The sequence below is a fragment of the Bos grunniens genome, chromosome 22 (assembly GCF_055505025.1).
Source record: "Bos grunniens cultivar Pamir isolate PY7600 chromosome 22, Bosgru_T2T1.0, whole genome shotgun sequence".
Taxonomy (NCBI): domain Eukaryota; kingdom Metazoa; phylum Chordata; class Mammalia; order Artiodactyla; family Bovidae; genus Bos; species Bos grunniens.
In genome coordinates, this window is record NC_141186.1 from 17,569,359 (window position 1) to 17,594,461 (window position 25,103).

The 25,103-nt window shown below is 44.4% G+C and overlaps 1 protein-coding gene across 4 annotated transcripts in view; it reads left to right on the forward strand.

The window, feature by feature from the left end:
* The first annotated feature begins 9,136 nt into the window (after positions 1 to 9,136).
* The window catches only part of SRGAP3 (SLIT-ROBO Rho GTPase activating protein 3), a 247,180-nt gene continuing 231,213 nt past the window's right edge, over positions 9,137 to 25,103 (forward strand). For all 4 annotated transcript variants that reach the window (XM_086366585.1, XM_086366587.1, XM_086366586.1 and 1 more), the window contains exon 1: positions 9,137 to 9,963. In XM_086366585.1, coding sequence (XP_086222711.1) covers positions 9,897 to 9,963 — 67 coding nt within the window. In that variant the 5' untranslated portion in view covers positions 9,137 to 9,896. The remainder of the gene's footprint in view (positions 9,964 to 25,103) is intronic.

Below are 25,103 nucleotides of genomic sequence, written 5' to 3' on the forward strand. Positions count from 1 at the left end.
TGAAGTGCTCACTGAGCCCCTGTTTGTCTTGACACATGGGCCAAAATCTTGGAAGTAGCTGGGGTGAACAGCAAGTCTTTGGAGCATTCTAGAAGTGTAGGAAAGCTGCTGTGGCTTGGAGTAGGGAACCAGAGGGAGAGCAGTGTGAAATGGGATCGGGGCAAGGCTGAGGCCCAGTTGCCTGGGTCATGGGGAAGAGTGTGGTGGGAGACTTCTTTAAAGGGAAGCATCAGGATCCGATTTACTTTTTAAAAGCTTACTCTGGCTTTTGGGTTGATCATGGATTGTAAGAAGGCAAAGCTGGAGGCAAAGGGACCAGGAAGGAGGCTATTAAAGCTGTTCAGGTGAAAGAAGCTGGGTCTTGGAATGGGGGGCTAAGGTCAGCAGCTATCCCAGAAAGGTAGCTCTGCGAGAGGTAATTTCCTCATATGGGGACAATAATAGTACCCACTGTATGCTGTTACTGATACAAGGATAGAGTGAGGCAACATTTGTGATGAACCTAGTCTTCACAGCACCATAGTATGTGGCATTATCTTGTCTAACCCCCTTTATAGCTCTCCTGGATGATGGTAACAGCCTGTCTGCTTTCTAGTCTCTTGTCTTGCCTCGTCTAGCCCAGTTTCTACATTGTCACTGGAATCACCTTTTCTGAAAAACAAATCTGAAGAGGTCAGTTCCCTTCAGAGGCTCCCGACTGAACCTCAGCTAAACTCTTAACTTGTTAACATGGCTTAGGAGGCTCTTCACTCTGTGGCCCTTGTCTCTTTCAGGGATCATCTCTTTCAGGCTCCACTTTGAGCTCAGGATCCAACCTGCACTGATCATTACCTCTGGCCTGAGTCCTTGTAGATTGGTACTATGGTCTGAATGTTTGTGTCTCCTAAAAATTCACATGTTGGAATCCTAACACCAAATGTGATGTTATTAGGAGATGGGGCTTTGGGAGGTGATTAGGTCATGAGGGTGGGGCCCTTGGGAATGAGTTTAGTGCCCTTGTATTAGAGACCTGAGAGAGCTCCCTAGTTCCAGCTACCTAGTGAGGATACACGAGAGGTTTGAGTTGGAAGGGGGCCCTCACTTGATCAGACTAGCGCCCCTGTCTCAAAGTTCCAGTCTCCAGAACTATGAGAAGTGTTTGTTGTTTATCAGCCACCCAGTCTGTGGTGTTTTTTTATAGCAGCCTGAACAGACTAAGACTCTGGGCTACCTGACCAAGCACTGGTGACTATGCATTGCTGTGACTTGCCCCATACCTTAGAATTAAAAACCTTTAAAAGGTTTAAGTACTCTAGTGTTGGGCTTTCATAGGGTCAGTATATCAAGCCCTATTCTTCCCCTTTCAAGTTTGGAACCCACTGAGAAGCATCAGTAGATAAAGGCGAAACACAGAGGGAGATCTTGTTATTTATATAACAAGCACATATGTGATTCCCTAAGTGCTAGCCATCAGCTTGCCCATGGCCACACAGCTAGTAGGTGGCAGAACCAGGCTTCCAACTCAGCTCCAGAAACTTCTTGTTATTCTGATTCTTAAATTGTAAGCTTTGTTCATTATAAAACTACAGTGGACATGGAGAATCCCATGGACGGAGGAACCTGGTGTGCTGCTGTCCATGGGGTTGCAAAGAGTCACACAGGGCTTATTGACTGAACAACAATGAACGCTTAGAAAAATTATAGTTCAGCTTCAATAATGATACCTGAAAGTGAAAAAGTGAAAGTGAAAGTCGCTCAGTCATGTCTGACTCTTTGCAACCCCATGGACTGTACAGTCCATGGAATTCTCCAGGCTAGAGTGCTGCAGTGGGTAGCCTTTCCCTTCTCCAGGGGATCTTCCCAATCCAGGGATCGAACCCAGGTCTCCCTCATTGCAGGCGGATTCTTTGCCAACTGAGCCCCAAGTGAAGCCCCACAATGATTTCTAATAGGGGTTTTACTATTTGGGCTTTACAAGAAAGACCTATTTCCACTCTTAAAGTTGATAGATAATTCAACTGCTAAGAGTGTTGAACATATAAAATTAATAGCAAACTACAAAATAAGTAATGACTGTGCTAGAAAACAAAGAAGTGAACTCATAATTTAATTGAGCTCTGGTCATCTAGGGTTTCCCTGATAGCTCAGTTGGTAAAGAATCCACCTGCAACGCGGGAGACCTCAGTTTGATTCCTGGGTCGGGAAGATCCGCTGGAGAAGGGATAGGCTACCCACTCCAGCGTTCTTGGGCTTCTCTTGTGGCTCAGCTGGAGGAGAATCTGCCTGCAATGTGGGAGACCTGGGTTCGATCCCTGGGTTGGGAGGATCCCCGGGAGAGTGGGGGGGGCTGCCCACTGCAGTGTTCTGGCCTGGAGAGTGCCATGGACTGTACAGTCCATGGGGTCTCAAATAGTCGGACACGACTGAGTGACTTTCACATGATCATCTATGTGGCCCTTTTTTATTTAATTGTATAATGTTATACTTTGATCTTCTAAATCTAAGATATATTAATTCATCCAAAGTTAGTGGACTTCATTTCAAATAAATGAAAACAATGCACATCTGATTTCACTTTAAACTTAACCTAAAGCAACCCAGGTTTATAGGTAAAAGACATCAAATTGGTATGCAAAAAGGTCTTTGAGATGAATGTAATATATCAAGCTCTGGGAACCATGGGTATTAAGCATGAAAAAAAAGTTTTTTAAAATCTCATTAAATATTTCTCACTGTGAAAAAAAAAAAAAAAAAAAACTACAGTGGAGAACATGGATTAGGTGCATGTCCAAAATGATGAACTAACTCTCTAATTGCTTAATTGACTCTTTTAGCTGGTCTCAGCCCTCATAGGCATATTACAGGAGTAGAGCTAGCCCCGCTCCTTCTGTAAGGCTGGTCCTTCCTATAAGCAGGCCCACCTGAAAAGAGAAGATTAAGGGGGTGAGCTCAGTCTCACCTTCCAGATTCACCAATCTGCTAAATTACTTTTTCATCCTCCAGGGAAGAGTGCATGAGAGATGGGGAGAATGGCCAAAGTGTTCACTGAGCAAAGGTGTCTCTAGGTGGAATAAATGTTCCCCTGAAACCCATGGAGGCCATGGACCAAATGCATTATCATCCTTGGAAGTGGGCAAACTGTGCTGGCAGTGGAGTCAAGGGTTCAGGGGTTTTCAAGTCCTTCTCTCTGTTCTTCCAGAGTTGGGATTCTGAGGCCTAGCTGTGAACACTGTGCCTGTGACTGCCTTGCCTTTGGAGGGACAGGAGGACCTCTGGGCTGCATGTCAGGAACTGCTCTTCTTAAAATCCAGAGGACTTCTGTAGCATCGCCAGCGGCCCTCCTCAGACTTAGTGACACGTCCTGATTGCTGAGACTGATTTGTGTCCTTTTCTTAACAGAGCCAAGTGGGCACGTGTCCAAGGCCTGAGGCTTCCGGCGTGTATCTCATTGTCTCTCAGTAGAGTGTGGCACCTACGTGGATGGGGAAAGAACATCAGATGTGGGGTCAGGTGTCCTGGTTTCTTGCTTGGCTCTCATTTATTAGCCATGGGAGGTTGGGGAAGTCATTCAGCCTCCCTCTCCCTTCATTCCCTCATCTGTAAAATGGCAGTGAAATTTACTTATCTCAAAGGACTGTGTGAGGATCAAGATTATGGACAAGACCGTGCTTTATAAACAACAAAGCCAAATAATTCCAAGCAGCTTTATCACATTTTCCATGAATCTTTTCTGTGAATCCTCCTTTCTTCTTTCCCATATCCTTTTCATGGTAGACACATGTTGATTGCTCATCCAGTATCCTCTCTTCCTTCTTTTGGAACAGCACCCTGATCCTTTTTGGGGAATCTCTTGGGCCATGTGGATTGTTCAAATCTCTCCCGTCCTACAACTCCAGGGGCAGGCCCACAATCCAGTCCTGACCAAGCAGAATATTTTATCCCTCTGGCCATACAGTCAGTTGCAAGGATTGCCATGTGTCCCAGCTTGGCCCAATCGACCGTTCCTGGGGCTTTTGCTGGAATTCCTGGGAAGAACTTTGCCTTCCTTGCCAGAATTGCCGAACTTGGAGATGTAAGATTGGTGGGGGCCACCTTTGCCATCTTATGGGGAGAGACTCCAACTACAGGAAAGCAGAATGGAAAGCTGGAGTAAGATATGTCCTCTTAAAATTGCTAGAGCCCCAGGACCCAGCCATGCCTGATTTCATTGTGAATGAGGTGGATTAGCATTTCATTTTGATTTTTCTAACAGACTGTTGGTGTTTTTCTCATAGATTTTAAGGAAATTCTTTTGCTATCTTTTTTCTTTCTTTCTTTTTTTTTTTTTTTACTGAACTGAAATACACAGAACATAAAATTAGCCATTTTCAAGTATGCAATTCAGTAGCATTTAGTACATTTACAGTGTTGTGCAACCATCACTTCTATCTAGTTCCAAAAAATTTTCATCATCACCAAATTGGATCTGTTAAGCAGTTTCTCCCCATTCCCAATTTCCCTGAGTCCTTGGAAACCGTTAATCTGCTTTCTATCTCTATGGGTTTATTTATTCTGGATATTTCATATAAATGGACTCATACAATATATGACCTTTTGTGTCTGCCTTGTTTCACTTAACATAATGTGTAACGGAGCCATCCAAATTGTAGCATCCTCAGTGTTTCATTCCTTTTTATAGCTGAATGATATTCCATTATATGGAGAAAACATTTTATTTATCCATTCATCCGTTGGTGGACATTTGGATTATTTCCACCTTTTGGCTGTGGTGAACAGTGCTGCTGGAACATTCATGTACAAATATTTGCTTGAATTGTATATTAGGGAAATGAGTCCTTGGTCAATGATAGGTATTGGAATTATTGTTTCTCAGTTTTCAGTTTATCTTTGACTTTGTTTATGATGGTTTTGGCCAGGCAGAATTTTGAAAAAAATTGCTTTGTAGTTGAATCTGTCAGGCTTTTATGGCTTATGGGTCTTGTGACACAGGAGTGTTATTATGCTTGAGGTTATAAAATAATTCTTCCATTAAAACTGCCACTTATCTACTCATATCAGTGAAACAGGGATTAAAAACGGCTGCACTTGGCCCCCACCCTACCCCGGGGTTACTGTGAGAACCAAATAAGAGAAAGGATATGAAAAGGCTTTCTAAAATATAAAGCAGTATATACACACAAGATATGTTGTCATCATCGCTATTAATTGTATCCAATTCTGGTACTAACTAGCTGAGTTCTGTTGTTGCTTTCATTTTCCAGAGCAGAGATTGAAGGGCAGAATTATTCACCAAGTCAGCCAAGGATGCATTAGTTGGTAGCATTGGAGAATGTCACAAAAGATATCAATTCTTATTAGTTATTCATATTCAACCAGAAAAATTAAAATGCCTCAAACCAAAAGTTATTGGTCATTCTTCCTCCAAGTAGAGTCTTTTTTTTTCCCCTACCAGGAAAAGAAACCAGTTTAGTGGGTTTTATGTTGCTGCTGCTGCTGCTGCTGCTAAGTCACTTCAGTCGTGTCCGATTCTGTGCGACCCCATAGACGGCAGCCCACCAGGCTTCCCCGTCCCTGGGATTCTCCAGGCAAGAATACTGGAGTGGGTTGCCATTTCCTTCTCCAATGCATGAAAGTGAAAAATGAAAGTGAAGTTGCTCAGTCGTGCCCGACTCTTAGCGACCCCATGGACTGGAGCCTACCAGGCTCCTCCATCCATGGGATTTTCCAGGCAAGAGTACTGGAGTGGGGTGCCATTGCCTTCTCTGGGGTCTTATGTTATTCAGCTGTAATTGTAATTTAAGCCTCATCAATGGCCGTTTGTGACATGTTTGCCTTATATTTTAAACTCTACATTTTTTTTAATGGCAAACTTCAGATTGAACACGGTATTGATTGAAGAAAAATGTCACTACTTGACAGCAAGTATTCCTATGCTTATTGTTCTGGGATATAATAGTCTACTGGTTGAGTCCTTGGGCTCTGATTTGGCCAGATGTGGGCTTGCAAGTGATTCAGTTATTAGCTAGTTGTGTGATCTTGGGCAGACTGCTGCACTGCTCTGACCCCCCGTTTGCCCATCTGTAAAACAAGGATGATTATAGCCCTGGACCCACTGATAAAATCTATGTCATTGATAACATTTCTGTAGAAAACTTGGCCTAGTGACTGTATGGAATGAGGGCTCGATAAATATTAAACATTAGTATAATTCAGGAATATTTAGAAGAATCCAGGAAATGAGCCTGAGGAAAGTGAAACATACCCTCCAAGGGGTATTCCCATCCTTGGAGGAGGGCTGGCACAGATCAAACCACATGGCAGAGCCCCTGACCCTGCCACCTATGACATTTATTTTTGCAGCAATCTGGTTTCCTTTAATACCATGTGAAGGATAATCACTAGGAATGGCAGTTGGTTCTCATAAGCAAGGAAGAAGAGGTCACATGGAAGGGAATGGTCCCCTCATGTGGTCACAGAGGGCAGCTGGGAGACTGGGGTGAACTGTGCAGAGGATTGGAAGGAAAAGAGCAAGGGCATTGTGCAAGGGGCCTGCCCAGGTCCCACCACCTCTTCTTGGGGAAGGAAGATTCCGGGTACTGTGGATTCATGGTATATGTTGATATATTCGCAGGGGGCACAACCCTTTTCTTCTTCCTCTCTTCCTGCACCCATCCCAGGCATCTGTGGAGCCCCACCTCTGGTCCTAGACCCAGAATGGTTGGATGCTAAAAAGGAATACTCCGTGGACCTCTGCTGTGTTCCAGGCACTTGACATTTCCTGTTGGATCCTGTGCAGAGTGAGATCCCCACCATTTTACAAATGAGGAAACTGAGACTCAGTGAAGGCACAGAAGCTACCTAAGTTCCCTGTAAGCTGGAACCACAGAGGCAGGCAGGGAATCCAGTTTTTCACATCCCACAGTGCATGTTAATAACTCCCATTTTCCTTTGAGAGTCTAGCCTTGAGGCAGGATGCTAATCTCAGAGCACATCTGTCTCAGGTAACAAGTGCAGCTTTCACTGTTTTAAAACAGTCCAAAGCAGGGGTCGCTGTAGAGAGCCTGAGTGTGCTATGGGAAGGGAAAGGCAGGGGGTGACGGCAATGACTATGGGCCAGTGGCATCTACTCGTGAACCCTGTAATCTCTTGTCTCTGGGCATGAAGTTATAGTAAACCCCGTGATTCACCAGCTGGACTTCTCTCTTGCTTTCTCCAAGTAGGTCCCGTGTGTTCCCAGCCATGCTCATACTGTTTGCACCATAGGAATGCGCTTCCCCTCTCCATGCAGACCTGGGGAGACTCACTATAACCGCCACTTTTTCTAGGAAGCCTCAATGGACTAGCATGGATAACCTATTCATTTCTGAACCCAAATAAAATCATTCATTATGCACTCAGAAAAAGGCAAATCGAAGATTATTTTGAGAAATTTGTAAAAATACCAAATTTGGGGGGCAATGCCTGTTATTAAAAAACAGAAACCTTACTTTGCTGAAAAAGGTCCGTCTAGTCAGAACTATGGTTTTTCTAGTAGGCATGTATGGATGTGAGAGCTGAACCATAAAGAAAGCTGAGCACTGAATAATTGATGCTTTTTAACTGTGGTGTTGAAGGAGACTGTTGAGAGTCCCTTGGGCTGCAAGAAGATCAAACCAGTCCATCCTAAAGGAAATCAGTCCTGAATATTCATTGGAAGGACTAAGGCTAAAGCTAAAGCTCCAGTACTTTGGCCACCTGATGGGAAGAATCAACTCACTGGAAAAGATGGTGATGCTGGGAAAGATTGAAGGCGGGAGGAGAAGGGGACGACAGAGGATGAGATGGTTGGATGGCATCGCTGACTCAGTGGACATGAGTTTGAGTAAGCTCTGGGAGTTGCTGATGGACAGGGAGGCCTGGCGTGCTGCATGCAGTCCATGGAGTCGCAAAGAGTTGGACACGACTGAACAACTGAACTGAACATATTAATGACTATCTTAACGTGAAATTCCAGGGGCAGCAAACCTGTAGTGCTTGATTTCATTTTTACGGAACAGATCTTATTCTGCCTTGAGTGCGTGTGAAATGGGTTTAATCTCCAGTAGAATGCAGCAACCTTTGCACATCTGCATGGGCAGAATCTGGGGTCATACAGCACAGGAGTGAATGCTGGTGACTTTGGGCAAGTCACCTCCCGTATTGGTGCCTGTTCCTTCACGTGCACTATGTTATGGGTTTGCTGAGGGGTTTACTGAGTGCTTATTATCATGCTCTGTGCTAAGCTTAGCCTCACATTCTTACTTGAGCCCCCAGGAGCTCCGTCATTCCTGAGGGCCCCTACCCTGCAATATTTTTTTTCTCACAGCACTTATCATCTGCTATCATATATAAATTTCTTATTTTGTTTATCTTTCATCTTCCCCTCCTAGGGTCTCTTGCTTTGCACAGTTCCAGAAGGCACCATTCATGATGCAGTCTGAGCTCTGTCTGGGGCTGATTTTACTGAGATTATTACCATGACTAGTGCTGACTGCCCAGAGTTGGGTGATGTGGAGACTGGAGCTCCAGAAGTGAGGAATCTTTTTTTTGCCTAGTTTGATCATTGCCATGTCCCCATACCCAGAACGATGCCTGACCTATATTAAACTGAAATACATGTTGAAAGAAAGAATGAAATCCTCCAAAGAGAACCATTTTACTGGTGAGGAAACTGAGGCTCAATGAGTTATTGATTTGCCCTGCGTCTAAACCCGTGTCCTGAGGTGGCTGGGTTTCCAGCAAGCCTGCTCCTGACGGCTTTGCAAAGCTGCACGTCTGAGACACTTGGCATTGTCCCTGCCGCCCCATAATGCTCCACAAATATTAATGAGCTTGCCTACATGGATCAGCCCCTCTCCTCCGCTAGACAATCAGGCAGAGTGACGAACTGTCACACAGTCGTTGCTTGAGAAATTGAATTAAATTGCATGTTGCAAAGAAAAGGTGGACCTTTTGGAGTTTTTGGAGGAAGAATTCCTAACCCAACTGCCAATGGTAGGAATCTTCAGGGGCCTCTCAGGCCTCCCCAGCCCAGCTCTTTTTCCTGCCTCCTTCCCTTTTGTGAGCCTTTCTTCCTCTTTTTGCTTGCAGTGAGTTCTGCTCTCCAGTAGGCTACAATGTGTCAGTTGTTATAAAATCCGGGAGGTGGAGCTTGGTGACGAGAGCGGTGGGCGAGCACTCGGCCAGCCCTGCAGGGCGTGCAGTCCAGCCTCCGGTTCACGGAGCTTAAGCCTTGCAGCAGGAGAACTTCCACCTCGCTCTCCTGGCTTTGAGCCTCACTGTATATCGGAGCAGAGGCGCCGAAGGGAGGGAGGATGCGAGATGATCGGCCCTTTGGCAACCTGACCATCTCTTTAACAGAGCCTTGGAAAACCAGCCGGAGGCTGACTGCAGGACCAAGGAGGCGCCGCGCCTCTTGTGGATGTGTGTGTGTGTGTGTGTGTGTGAGAGGGTGAGCGGGTGTGAGGGTGTGTGAGTGTGCATCACGACTGCGTGTGTGCATGGCTGGATGAGTGTGCCAGTGCACGCGTGAGTGTGTGACTGTGTGTGTGTGTGAGAGAGAGAGAGTGTGAGAGTGAGTGCTCTTGGTTATTATTTTTTTGGAAGAAAAATCTTGAAAATCTCGGGCAGGTTACCGTGCTCCTAGGGTGGTGGTTCTTCTGCAAGAGGAGTTGACCAGACCAAGCTACTTGAGACATTTTTCTCGCCAAGTAAAGAGAAATTTCCTCTGAGAACGAGAGGGATTTTTCCGCTGGCTCTGCAGCGGAGTGAAAGAGATTAGCCCCCTACACCTGTGAAATCGACCAGAGCCGTGTGATTACTAGGGTTGGAGTGAGGACTCGGGAAGAAAAGGAGCAATAAATCCAACAGCCTGTCAGTGCCTTTGGCCACATTGGAAGATGTCATCTCAAACTAAGTTCAAGAAAGACAAAGAGATCATTGCCGAATATGAAGCTCAAATAAAAGGTGAGAATTGGGCTGGGGAGTCATGCCTTCCCTCCCCTTTCCTTCTCTTGCTTTGGCTTTTTTTCCCCCTTTTCCTCCCTGCCATCATGAAATGTTGTTATGCATCAATAATCTTATTGTGAGGAGGAACAGTGGCAGCTGCACAAGTCCGGACTGGTTTCGACTGCAGAGAGCGCTGGCGCTGGGAGTACAGATTGTAGAACGGGCGGCGATCACTGCATTGCAGGTGTGTGAGGAGGATCCTACACCCGGCTTTAGGAGTGTCTCAGATACTCCATCATCTTGGCTGTGACATGTTACTCTCAGGCCATTTTGATAGTCACTGCCAAAGACAGTCACTACCTCTTCCCCCCGCCATGCAAAAAGCCCCATAATATGATGTGTGTTTTTTATGATCTGCTTTTTTTTTTTAATCTCTTTCTCCCTTCTGTTTTTTGTCGTTGCTTTGCCTCTACCCCTTTCTCTGGTTTGGAATTCACATGCATATAATGTAGGAAGCAGCATCCCTGGGCTGCACTTCTTTGTCAGTGACTCTCGGCTGGCCTGGGTTGCCATGGATTAACTGTTATGGAGCATATTGATCCAAACTAATGCAGGCATTTAGGCATAAAGAGGGAGCTCAGTGCAGAAAATGTATTGTCTCGCAGTGTGCGGCCCCCATCACCGTCCGTGCACTAGTGTTTAGGGTCATCAGCCTTCATTGAAAGCCAGCAGTTCAGTGTGCCGGCTAGGAGATGCTGCCTGGCTTCCGTAGTGTCAGGGAAAGCCTGCCAGGAGGGTGAGATGACCTCTGGCTGCTTGTTCCAGCTTTAGTACCACTCACGGGGTGCACACTCCTCTCAGAAGCCGCTCCCTAAATCCACACTAGCAAAGGGAAAGAGGAAACCAGACACATTTGCATAGACAAATTCAGGTAGATTCCTTATTCAGGCCAGACTGGGGCTTCTCGCACCCTTGTGAGCACTAGGCTTAGCTTTGGCAAGGAAAACATGAAAGCACCATCCACCATGCTTACCCTTTCTTTTAGGATATACCCTAAGGGAAGCCTGGGCCTCTCGGCATCTGATTTCTTTCTGGTCATGGTTCTCCTTGTGGTCTCTTGTAGAAAGAGTAAGAACAGAGTACATCTTCAGGGGGTGCTGATGCCTGCCGCCACCCCCCGCCCCCCCACCCAGGACTATTGAGCAAGTTGGTTATTTGTTGCTCTGGTGACCTGAGGTTCCACACCTGCTTCTAGGTGCCGCTGCTGCTCAAGGCTCAGTGACCCAGGAAGTCGGGTGGCCTCCCCAGGAGCATCAGGGAGGTCGTGCATCACAGCTGCTGTCCGTGCTTCAGAAGCTTGGGAAACTTCGGGAGGGGAACAGCCCTTCAGGGGAGAGCTTTGTTTTTTTCCAGCCTTGCCAACCGTCTTGTACCTTTTAGTTCTGGTCAAACCCAGCATGCAAATCACCTCTCGGTAGACCCCAGGGAGAAATGAGCAGGAAACCCTGCTCTTCCCTGGGCTCCTCCTCTGCAGTTTTCAGTTCAGGGTGGAAAACAGTGACTTACAATGTTTCAGCCTTGCTGAAAATTTAGAAATCCACCCTTTTATTGGTCAGAGATCTGAATTATCTGACTGCTCAATACAAAAGCCTGCACACTTTTCAGGGAGTTTATGTTCTGTAAAGACTAATCTGGCTGATTTTTTTTTCTTTAAAAACTGAGTTTCCCATGAAAAATGCCATCAGAGAGAAGGGTAGGCCGAGTTTGGGACAGTTTGGGGTTTCTATAAACATCGGCTTGGTAGGAAATGTACTTATCTCATTTTTGAGGGATTGCTACCACTGGGACCGTGAACTCTGCTTGGAAATCAGTTAAGCATTTGTAGCTCTGAGTGATTCTTTTACTTTTTACCTTTTGCGTTTATTTTAACATCTAAATAGCAAGGGCAGGGTAATGCATTTCAGCAGGAAATTTGTCCAAATGATCTTATCTCTTCTAAACTCTAAATGTTTTTGCATTCTGGTTAAAAGAATTTCATTTTATTCCTCTAGGGTTGACATCCACACCATTTAGGTCAGGATGCTACTGTGCCTGCAATTGGAATCTTTTCTGTCAAAATTTTATTTGTTCATCATCATTATCATCTATTGATGTGTGTTCAGGGCTCGATAGTTTCCATGGCTCACTCCCAGACCTCGCCCCTCTTGGCTTATGCAAAGTACAGACAGAGTTTGTAGGAGCTCAGTTTTAGAGATGAGGAAACTGAGGCCTTGTAATGTTAAATGACTTGCCCAAGGTTACAAGGTGGGAAATGTGAAGGCAGTTGGTTTCCTTCCAGGCCCAGCGTCCCCGATACATTGTTTGCCTGAAGCTGCCCCTTGAAGGACTGATGTCAGTAGCAGATGGCAGTTTTGTGGTGGGGACCGGCTGCCTCCCAGTCTCAGTCCATTGTTTACCCTCTTACTTGCCTCCCTTGCCTTTGTTGCTGGCCTCTGAAGAGCGTTTGACCAGTCATCAAAAATAATGCCTGACGCCAATTGCCTTGGGTATCATTTGGCCAATTTGGCACAAACATTCCACCTAGTCTGATGGATTTTGTCCTCTGTGCATTTTGTGAGGGGGTTTTTGATTTTTAAAAGTGATACTGAGTTCTTTGTTGGCTTAGTCCCTTTTTTCTCTTTTTGAAGAATTTACTGACTGGAACAACGGGGACTGTTTGCAAAGTTCTTTTTCCTATTGTGAAAAATGTCAGACTCATGCCTTCTCTTGCCTAATCAGACCCTCGAATCCCTTTGATTATATACCTGTGACACAATAGACACCATATGCTTGCACATTCCCAGTGATGGGAAACTCACCACTTCCCAAGCCCACATATTCCATTTTTAGACTACTCTGGCTGTTGTAAGGAGTTTTTTTTATGTTGGGTTAAGTATGTCTCTCCGGAGAAGGCAATGGCACCCCACTCCAGTACTCTTGCCTGGAAAATCCCATGGACAGAGGAGCCTGGTCAGCTGCAGTCCATGGGGTTGCTAAGAGTCGGACACGACTGAGCAACTTCCCTTTCACTTTTCACTGTCCTGCACTGGAGAAGGAAATGGCAACCCACTCCAGTGTTCTTGCCTGGAGAATCCCAGGGACCGGGGAGCCTAGTAGGCTGCCGTCTATGGGATCGCACAGAGTCGGACACGACTGAAGTGACTTAGCAGAAGTATGTCTCTCATCCAACTTTTGGTTCTGTACCTTGGGACTTCATAGAACGAGACAGATGCTTTTTCCCCATGAGTGCCCATTGGATATTTGCAGACTCTGATCATCAACCCTGAACCGTGATTCTCATTTGCTTTATCATCTTAACTCTCTTTTGGATCTTCTGCATCCTGGGCTGCAAACTCCAGGCCTTTGAGTGCTTGGCAGAGAGAATAAGTGAGTGAAGCTGGCCAAGTAAGATCATTTGTGGCAGTTGGCCTACCACCTCAGCCAGGGCAATATAAGAAGGGGGGTGATGATTATGATTGGCCTGAGAACACATGTCCTGTCCAAATGGGCCGTCACTACTTGGGTTCAACCAGTTGTTACCATTTAGAATGTAGGCCCAGCCAGATGTTTCAGTTTTTCAACAGATGCCATTAATCTGGATTAAAGCTTTATGCTTTTAAAGAGATTTTGCCAAATGGACCTGCAGAAGGCTGTACTGTCAAAAATCTTCTTTAAGAGTGATACTAAGTTCTAAATGAGACTCTTTAAATGTGGTCAGAGAAAGAAAACAACATCACTTCCTAATTTATGGTGTATGTAATGCTTCTATTAATGTAGCTCAAGGGTTGAATTAGCCCTTTTCACTGCCCACTCTCTCATTGCACCATATATATTGTATCTGCTATGTTTCTCCAACCCACTGGGCTAGGAGCCTTATCAGAGAGAAGAAAATGAAATTAATTTAATATGACTTGTTCTTGGTGACCCTGTGCTGGCTTCAAGTGGATATTGCTTCTTGTCTGAGATGTTCACAAGTGTTCCTTTATGAACTTGTTCAGGAACCCTGCCTGAGTGACACCATATTCTCCAATCTGGAACTGGCAACTCAAACTTCTTTCCCCCTTTGAAAATCAGAACATTTTCCCATCTCCAGCTTTTTGGCACTTATCCTATCTTTCACAGTATCCTCAAAGATCACTGATAGTGTTTGGTAATCTTATTCACAAGCATTTTCCAGTAACCTGGGTTCTAATTCATCTTGCTGTCAGATGTAATGGTCTGTTCTGCGTTTATTCAGAGTTCAAATTTCCATTTCATCCTAATAGAAAATGAAAATAGAAATTCAGTGATTGACTTCAGTGTTTTTTTTTTTTTTATTACACATCCGTATTCATTTTAGGCCATCTTTTTAATGGCATAAGTCTAGAATTGAGGGGAAGAAGAGCAGGTAGTGAAGACGACCGCAGAGAAGCATTTATTTACTCACTCACTTATACATTCACTCAGTGAACACTGAGTGTCGACTTTGTTCTTAGCCTTGTGTTGAGTATTGTGAGAGATGCAAAATATATGATATATCCTTAACTTCCAAGAGTTTTCTTGGAATATGGCAATAAAATCAGTGAAGGAAAAGAAAGAAAAATCTAAAAAACTCCCAATTTATCATGAGAATGAATTTAATCTTAAAGAGATTATGCCATAGAGTGATTGGACAATGACCTTAAGAGCCATCATCACCTTCACTGGCTTCAGTGAGGAAAGTAGGCTGGGTTGGGGAACAGTGGGGAGTAGTGGGGACTGTGGCTGACTAGGGAGCTCATTTAGAGGCGGCAGCCCTGCTCAGCTCTCCTGTCATTACTGTAAGCCCAGAGTGGTTAGTTCTTTCAGTGTTTCCAGAGCATCTGGATTTCAAAACAAAATCTCCTAATTTTTATTTTAAATATTTAGAAATTTAACTTTGAAAACATTTTAAAAATGGGGTTGTCTTTTCCATTATTGAGCTGTAAGAGTTCTTTCTACATTTTGGATACAGTTCCTTATGAAATACAAGATTTGCAGAATTCTATTCTGTTGGTTATCTTTTCTCTTTTCTGATGGAGTCCTTTGAAGCACAAAAGTTTTTAATTTTTATGAAGCTTTATCTATTTTTTCTTTCTTTCTTCATGCGTTTGGTGTTATATCTAAGGATTCTTTGCCAAATCCAAGGCCATGATGAAAATCTCCAAATTTTTAAGAGGTAGCACCAGTTTATAAGAAATACTTTGCTTTTTGAATGAATCTGTCAGTAGGAAAGCTTCAGCCCATGCCCACCAGTCTTCAACTTCTGGCCTACAAGTTGAAGTCAATAAAGGGTCTTGCTGATGAGGCCTCACCCAGTTTACCTGTTTCATCTTCAGGTGTTTTCTCTATAATAGGCCTGTGCTGTCATAACCACATTAGAACAATTCCTTGTCTCTGACTCCTCCATACTTTTTCCCACCTCCAAATATTTCCCCATTTGTGCCTTTATTCTGCTTAAAATGTCTTCCTTCTCCCCCCACCCCCACTTTTTTTGGTTTGGCCAGCTCCTGACTATCCTTCACTGCCTGCTCAAATGATCCCTCTTCCATGATGCCTTCCTAATAACTCTTCCAGGCAGAATCATATCTGCCTTTCTCTTCTGGACTTCATTATCCTTCATTACAATTTTGTGTTCAGTATTTGGGCCATGAACTCTTGAGAAATGCTTATGGTCATTTTCATTTCCCCCATGTGATTGGTGTACAATCAGTTGAAGCAGTGGCTAATAATTACTAACAAGAAGTTTTACTTTTCTAACTCACAGCCAAGCTCAAGCTGGAGTTATATTTTCTTTGACATTTGTCTTAGCTTGGGTCGCTATAACAAAATACCACGGGCAGCTGGGAAGCTTAAACAACAGACATTTATTTCTCACAATTCTGGAGGCTGGGAAGTCCAAGATCAAGGTGCCCACAGATTTGGCTCCTGTTGAGAGCACGCTTTGCTGCTTGTAGCCTTCTTGCTGTGCTCACATGGTCTTTCCTCTGTGTGTAGAGAGAGAGCTCTCTGTCCTCCTCTTCTTAGAAGGGGACTAATCCCATTATGAGGGCACCACTCTCATTATCTCATGTGAACCTAATCACCTCCCAGAGGCCCCACCCATCTTCACACATCATCACGTTGGAGGTTAGGGCTTCAACATGTGAATTTTAGGGGGAAACACCAAGCATTCAACCCCTAACAACATCGTATTTTCTGTTCCATTGAAAGTAGGGGTTTTATTTGTTAAGGGAATATTCTTCATGGTTTGATGAATTTCCTTGTTTGTCCCTGATAGGGGAGATATTTATCTATGAAGATTGGATGTATACCTGTGGCGGATTCATTTTGATATTTGGCAAAACTAATACAATTATGTAAAGTTTAAAAAAAAAAAAAAGATTGGATGAAGGCTGATGTGTTTAAAGCCAAGGTGATGTTTGACAAGGTGATGTCTATCATATTCATGGTGGGAAGTTGGTTGGGGAGCATGGCACATCAGGTGCCTCCCAGTCAGGAAATCAGTGGATCTGGTGTGTGCATTGGAGTTCTCACCACCAGAGTTTATATGTTAGAGGCTACTTTTCCTTTCCAGAAACCTCTATTATTTGTTCATTCATTGATTCACTCACCCATTCATTCAATGACTGTTACAAGCCATGCTTCAGGCTATACAGCTTTGTTTAGCGATGGGATGTAATTAATTTTTATTTATCTCTAAGTCTCAGTCATGCGTATGGTGTCTCATTTTGTGATCCCTCAAATTCTGGAAAATAGTCATTATTATTCCTATCTTATAGATAAAACCTGAAATCCAGAGAAATACATTGTATTAGATTGCACAAAAAATAGTGGCAGAACTAAGGTTTAAATTGGAGGGGTCTGACTTCCAGCTGTGCAGGGAGGCAAGAAATATGCCAGGGCAATTCTGCTTTGAAACTCAGGGGTTTCTTCACTGGGGGCCAGTCTGAAACGGGTCTTAGTCTTTGACTTCCTGCCTTTCCTAGCCCTTCCACAATCCTTCTGATGAAACCTTGCCTATCCCCCAATTTGAGGCTGCTTAGTTGTGTGAGATCCCTCTCTCCCACCCCAGGAAGTCATCTTTGAAAAAGTGTCTCCTAGAGAATTGATAGAGGCTCCACCAACCTGGAAACACAGAACCAGAAATCTTAGATGTCTGCTAGTCCAATGCTCCCACTTTTGTATTTCCCTCCAGATGTGGAGACTGATGTTCAGAGAAGAGTTCTGGCTTGTAAGCACTTCTAGACCATATTTCCATGAACACAAAGTTTTTTTGCTTGGTTCATTGCTGTACCCTTGTGCCTAGCATCTCATTGGTGATCAGTAATGGTATTGCATTGAATTGCTCCGGTGGGTGGGGCAACCCCGGGTGGTGGTGGTTGCCTGGGAGGCAGAGCAGAGCAGTGCCTTGGAAAACACAATGAGGTGAGGATAGAAGAGGGTAAGGATTGGAGAGGTCAGGAGGACATGAGGTTAGGCTGGTTCAGAAACTGGGTCCTGTCCTTGTAGCTGCCAGGAAGTTGGGGGGATAGTGGCTGACTATTAAAGGTGCTGAGTTTAAATTCAGAACCTCTGGCCTAATACAGGCCATAGCAAGCTGTATTCTGGGCTCTATTTCCCTTGTAAATGATTTGTTCCTGATGGCTTGTTGGTGTTTATAAAATTTCTTGGCTGGCCCAGGAGTGGGGTTTTGGCTCTGTTCTCTTAATTTGTTTAATCATTAGGCCAGTTTATGTTTGGAGTAGTGTTCCCTGAGGTATATTCCATGAAATTGGATGTAAAGAGGCACTGGGTGGAAAAAAATAGTTCTGTGGTCAAATAGGTTTTGGAAGTTCTAGTATGAAGTGAGTTAAATAGGCTTGTTTCCCACAGGATTTATGGGAACCTTGAATGTGTTAAGTATGAACTGCCAAGAAGGGGCCGCAGATGTTCCTCAAACTTTATTCGGTCTTGTAAACCTTCATGGAATATCCACAAGACTGTGTTCTGAAGATTGACAGTGTTGGGCTATAGTTTGTGGGTTATCCAGTTTCTTTCTCTTTTTGCCTTTTACCCAGTTCCCTAATTTTTAGTTTCCTAACAGGATAGTGTGGAGAAGAGAAGAGATAAAACAAATGTGTATCCAGCTCAGATAAATGATTTCAATGTGGTGTTTTGAGGTCACTTAGAAAATGTGGGTTTTGACATTTCCAATTACTGAGCATTCAACCATTGATTTAAATGGTAATTTGGTGACAGCTCTTTCTGATCAATATGTGTGGCATGTGCACGTGTGCCCGGCTGTGTGTGACAGTTTAGGGGGTGCCCTTAGCTGCAGGCAGCGTTCAAGGGGCCTTGAATGGACCTGGGTGCCACCCCTGAGATAGCGCAGTCGATGCCAGGTGATAATGGTGCAGATGGACACGCAGACGCCCGCAGCCTGTGGAGCCTCAGAGGACGCAGTCTCAGCCCCAAATCCAGGTGCAATAAAAATATGATTTTCTTTATTTTTCTGTAACTTGACTTATATTTCACATCTCTATTCTGCTTGAAATGACAGAAATAAATCTAAGGGAATTGGGGGTTTCTTCTTACTTTCTCTAGCGTTGTGGCCCAAGGTCCAGGGGGGCTGGGGTAGTTCTAAGGGGACATCTGTTGTGGTTTATCATCAACCTACTTTGGCAACTACTAAGATATCCTCCTTCCTGCTGGGTCCTCAGTGGTCAGTCCTGCACTGATACTTCTCTGTTCCGAACCTGAGGCCACTTTGCCCTTTCCCCTCCTCAGCTCCTTCTGTGAGATATGCAGGCACCAGGAGTCATCCTGAGGCTCCCACACCATGCTGGGTCATGAGAGACTCTGGACATTTGTCTCAGGCTCGTGTTGCCACTTATTTCTCCTCCAAGGCCTCCCTAGGGTGCTGCCTGGGGAAGTGGCCCCGCTCCTCCAGCCTCAGATTCTGCAAATTATGCAGGCATTCTGTCATCACCTACTCTCCCTGGGCTTGTCTAAGGTGAGATAGGGTGGGGATTATTTTCTTACAGATCCCTAAAAGCTACGTACACCTTGCCTTACAGTCTCCTGAAATCTGTATCTGTGTGTGGAGGAGGGAAGGAGAGGGGAGGGGAGGGGGGTTAATAGGGGGTGGTCCCCTGGCTCTTTGTCATCAGACTTTCTTTCAGATCTTTTGTCCATAACCCACATTCTTTCTCTTCTCCCTGAGAACTAGGGTTTTGAAAGTCAAAAGCCAAGAATTGACTCTTTCCCTGTATTATCCCTGAGGCACTGAGCAGAGAATGCCCTCCTTGCCTGAGTAATGTTCAGGAAATCTAAGGAAATATGAGAGAAAAACCGTCAATACTCCATCCCTATCTATACTATCCTGGCCCAGGCCATCACCACCTCTTGCTGGGACCATGGCAATATCTCCCTATCTCAGAGTTTTTCTACCTCAACACTACTGATGTTTGGGTCTGCATCATTTTTTGTTGTGGGGGCTGTCCTGCACCATGTGGGATGTTGAGCTGAATCCCTGACCAAACCCACTTGATGTCAGCAGCAACCCTCCCCCCCCCAACAAATTGTCACAACCAAAAATGTCTCTGCTAACTGCTAACGCACTTCAGTCGTGTCCTACCCTGTGCGACCCCATAGACAGCAGCCCACCAGGCTCCCCCATCCCTGGGATTCTCCAGGCAAGAACACTGGAGTGGGTTGCCATTTCCTTCTCCAATGCATGAAAGTGAAAAGTGAAAGCGAAGTCGCTCAGTCGCGACCCCATGGACTGCAGCCCACCAGGCTTCTCCATCCACGGGATTTTCCAGGCAAGAGTACTGGAATGGGGTGCCATTGCCTTCTCCGACATTGGCAAATGTCCCCTGGAGGGGGGGAATAAGCCCCAGTTAATGCCACTAAAAAGTGACAAATAGATTCAAGGTATGGATCTGATAGAGTGTTTGAAGAACTATGGACAGAGGTTCGTGACATTATACAGGAGGCAGTGATGAAGACCATCCCCAAGAAAGAGAAATGCAAAAAGGCAAAATGGTTGTCTGAGGAGGCCTTACAAATAGCTGAGAAAAGAAGAGAAGCTAAAGGCAAAGGCGAAAAGGAAAGATATACCCATTTGAATGTAGAGTTCTAAAGAATAGCAAGGAGAGATTAGAAAGCCTTCGTTAGTGATCAACACAAAGAAATAGAGGAAAACAATAGAATGGGAAAGACTAGAGATCTCTTCAAGAAAATTAGAGATACCAAGGGAACATTTCATGCAAAGATGGGCTCAATAAAGGACAGAAATAGTATGGACCTAAAAGAAACAGAAGGTATTAAGAAGAGGTGGCAAAAATACACAGAAGAACTATACAAAAAAGATCTTCATGACTCAGATAACCACTATGGTGTAATCACTCACCTAGAGCCAGACATTCTGGAATGGGAAGTCAAGTGGGCTTTAGGAAGCATCACTACAAACAAGGCTAGTGGAGGTGATGAAAGTCCAGTTGAGCTATTTTAAATCCTAAAAGATGATGCCATGAAAATGCTGCACTCAATATGCCAGCAAATTTGGAAAACTCAGCAGTGGCCACAGGACTGGAAAAGGTCAGTTTTCATTCCAGTCCCAAGAAAGGCAATGCCAAAGAATGCTCAGACTACTGCACAATTCCACTCATCTCACACACTCACAAAGTAATGCTCAAAATTCTCCAAGCCAGGCTTCAATAGTACATGAACTATGAACTTCCAGATGTTCAAGCTGGATTTAGAAAAGGCAGAGGAACCAGAGATCAAATTGCCAACATCTGCTGGGTCATCGAAAAAGCAAGAGAGTTCCAGAAAAACATTTACTTTTGCTTTACTGACTATGCCAAGGCCTTTGATGTGTGGATCACAACAAACTGGAAAATTCTTCAAGAGATGAGAATACCAGACCACCTGACCTGCCTCCTGAGAAACCAATAAGCAACAGTTAGAACTGGACATGGAACAACAGACTGGTTTCAAATCAGGAAAGGAGTACATCAAGGCTGTATATTGTCACCCTGCTTATTTAACTTATATGCAGAGTACATCATGAGAAATGCTGGGCTGGAGGAAGCACAAGCTGGAATCAAGATTTCCGGGAGAAATATCAATAACCTCAGATATGCAGATGACACCGCCCTTATGACAGAAAGTGAAGAACTAAAGAGCCTCTTGATGAAAGTTCAGTTCAGTTCAGTTCAGTTGCTCAGTCATGTCTGACTCTTTGCGACCCCATGAACCGCAGCACCCCAGGCCTCCCTGTCCATCACCAACTCCCGGAGTCCACTCAAACCCATGTCCACTGTGTCAGTGATGCCATCCAACCATCTCATCCTGTGTCATCCCCTTCTCCTCCTGCATCAGGGTCTTTTCAAATGAGTCAGCTCTCCGCATCAGGTAGCCAAAGTATTGGAGTTTCAGCTTCAAAATCAGTCCTTCCAATGAACACCCAGGACTGATCTCCTTTAGGATGAACTGGTTGGATCTCCTTGCAGAGGAGAGTTAAAAAGTTGGCTTAAAACTCAACATTCAGAAAACAAAGATCATAGTATCCAGTCCCATCACTTCATGGCAAATAGATGGGAAACAATGGAAACAGTGAGAGACTTTATTTTTTGGGGCTCCAAAATCACTGCAGATGATGACTGCAACCATGAAATTAAGACACTTGCTCCTTGGAAGAAAAGCTATGACCAACTGAGACAGCATATTAGAAAGCAGAGACATTACTTTACTAATAAAGATCTGTCTAGTCAAAACTATGGTTTTTCCAGTAGTCATGTATGGATGTGAGAGGTGGACTAAAAAGAAAGCTGAGCACCAAAGAATTGATGCTTTTGAACTGTGGTGTTGAAGAAGACTCTTGAGAGTTGGACTCTTGAGAATTGTACTTCAAAGAGATTCAACCAGTCAATCCTAAAGGAAATCAGTTTTGAATATTCATTGGAAGGACTAGTCCTGAAGTTGAAACTCCAGTACTTTGGCCACCTGATGCGAAGAACCGACTCATTAGAAAAGACCCTGATGCTGGGAAAGATTTAAGGCAGGAGGAGAAGGGGATGACAGAGGATGAGATGGTTGGATGGCATCACCGATGCAATGGATGTGAGTTTGAGTAAGCTCCAGGAGATGGTGATGGACAGGGAAGCCTGGCGTGCTGCAGGCCATGGGGTCGCGAAGAGTTGGACATGACTGAGTGACTGAACTGAAGTGAATGCCACTATCCTCTGATCTCCCTGCTTCTTCTCTTATCTTCAGAGTCTGTTCTCCCCACAGCAGCCAGCAATAATCCTTACACAACTTAATTTAATCATGTCACTTCCTAGTTTCAAACCCTCCAGTAGAATTTCAGTGCTCAAGAATCGAATCCAAATGCCTAGCTGGGCTTATGAAGCTGTGCTCTGTCCATCTTGGTCACCTCACCTCTCCACTCTCCAGGTCCCTTGAATTCTCTAAACTTGTACCCACTTTGAGACTTTGCACATAACTTTTCCTTCTTTCTGGAACTCTGTTAACCCTGTATTGTCACATGGCTGGCTCCTTCTAGGTATTTGACCCTTGCCTTGCCTGTTATTTTCTGATCACCCAATCTTAAGTAGCTGTGGAGTAACTAATGGATCAACGGACTTGAAGACTCAGGAGAGCACTTACAGCTCTACGATATTTTTCCTCTTTGAATTTTTTTTTCTCTTTTACCAGAATTGAAAGTCTATAAGAACAGGACTTTTGTTTCTCATGTTTGTGTTTTATTAGTACCTAGAAAAACATTTGGTGTGTAATAGGTGACTGTGGGATTTGGCGAGTGAATAGTGAGAGTAAATGTCATTGTTCTGGACTGTGTACATAAGCACACGTATATATTCTGCTTGGGGTGCATGGTTTGTACCAGAAATTACAGTTGAGAGGCACAAAATGGAGCAGATTCAAGCTTTCTAAAACCCTGACCAAGAGGTAATTCAAGAAGATGAAGAATCAAAGAAGGGGCAGTTGTGTCTCTGTAAAACTATCCAACCTTTGGCTTAGAAGGGAATGAAGTAGAGAGACCAGGGGGCCACTTGCAAGGATCCTACAGGGAATTTAATATTTTCCATTAATTAAGTATGTGTGTAGCTGAAAGGGGGACACAAAAGGGGATAAAATATAGCCTCTGTCCCTGTCTTTGACGGACTCACAGTTTTCTAGGAAAGGTAGTTGAACAAAAATGGATGAATTGATTATGATACAGTGTGGTCAGTATTGGGACAGTGCTGGAATCACACTGTGAAAACCGAGTGAAAGTGACAGCTTTGTTGGGGAGAGGTGGAGAAGTTCTTCTAGAAGAAATGACTTTGAGGCAGGGCTTTCTAGGATGGGTAGAAGCTCTCCAACTGTTGAAAGGCATTTCATGAAGAGAGAACAGCATGCGCAAAGGCATGGGGGTCATGAAAGGACCTGGGTACTTGGACAGTGGTGAGAAGTCTGATGTCGCTAAAATCCAGAGTAAGTAGAATGGAGTGGGGGTAGGGGATGAGACCAGAAGTGACAGGAGTTTAAAGTTCATTTCTAGCCATTGGCTCTGTGAGTCTTTGATCTTGGAGATACTGGATGAAACTTATTTTTTGATAATATTTTTTTCTGATTTTGGATGTAATACATGCTCATTCTTTTAAAAGTTTTGAAAATACAGGGGAAAAAGGAATCTAGAAGCTACAACTTGAGATAATCACTATAAAAATTCAATGTATTACCTTTCAGACTTCATACCTCTATCAAATCTGTTTTATATCTATATATAATAAAAAATGGGCTTCCCTGGTGGCTCAGGTAGTAAAGAATCTGCCTGCAACATAGGAGTCCCAGGTTCAATCCCTGGGTTGGGAAGATCCCCTGGAGGAGGAAATGGCAACCCACTCCAGTATTCTTGCCTGGAGAATCCCATGGATAGAGGAACCTGGCCGGCTACAGTCCATGGGGTCACAAAGAGTCAGACACAACTGAGCAACTAACACTTTCACTTTCACCTATGATAGGATCATAGGTCTTTAATAGGTCTTTAATGAAAAGTTATAAAAATAAAGCCTAGAGGCACATCATCATAGGCCTGTAGGACTATGGCTTGAAATAGAGTATGGCCTTACAAAAAAGAGACTTTGCTAAGTAAGAACATCAATCAGTATGCATGACCTCCCACATGTTTTGATGGTCCACGAGGGAGGACTGAGGATTTGTTTGTTGGAAACCATTTTCTTGTGGTGATAGACTTGTGTGGCCATTTCTGTCCCACCAGATTTATATAAAGCTCATCAAGAACTTCCCTCCACATCTGTTCCTACTACTTTCAGCTAAAAAATTTCCCCTTCCTGGTCCCCCATAGTCTCACTTCCCTGTTGGTACCCAGGCAGCTGTTCCTGCCTTTGGCAGGAAGTATTAAAAGGAGAATCCTGTCAAAGGCAAAGAATGAAGGCTCCACAGCAGGTTCCTCCTCCCTGTCGGTACTTTCCCTCATTGTTGCTCCTCTGCCTGCATCCCTGGTCATCAGTGGTGCTTTGGGATTCCTGATTGCTGGTCTGCTCCCAGCAGTGGTACCTTGCTGTTCCCCTTGCTTCTGAGGGCTAGTGAGGGTATTTTCAGAGTATAGTTTACTGTTGATCAGTTTTCCAACCCTTTGTCAGATAGAAAGTCCTGGATCCCTGTTGGTGGGTAGAGTTCCCATGGAGGAGTTGTCCCCAGTGGGAGGGGACAGCTCCACAGGGGAATCTCCCATAGCTTAAAGTGCCTTACGTGGAACCAGAGAGAGATGCCATGAGAGGACCTTCCCAGTAAAACACCTTAGTCACCTTCAGGGATACAAACGGTGGGTGTCTCTTCTCTGATTTCGTTTGTACTAAAGAACGCAAATTGGCTCAGCACAATGTGGCTTCTTCCCAGCTGTCATCTCAGCAGGACATTTCCAAGCAGAGTTACCAGCATGTTACTTTGTAGTTCACAGAATCCTATTGTGATCAGTGGTCTCTCCAGACAGCATGTTTTGGATCTCCCGAAGATACATCTTCTTGGAGAAACCGAGGCAGGACAACAGCCACTCTCGCTTCTGACACCTGATAATCCATTACTCCTTGACTTCCCAGCCTGGCCAT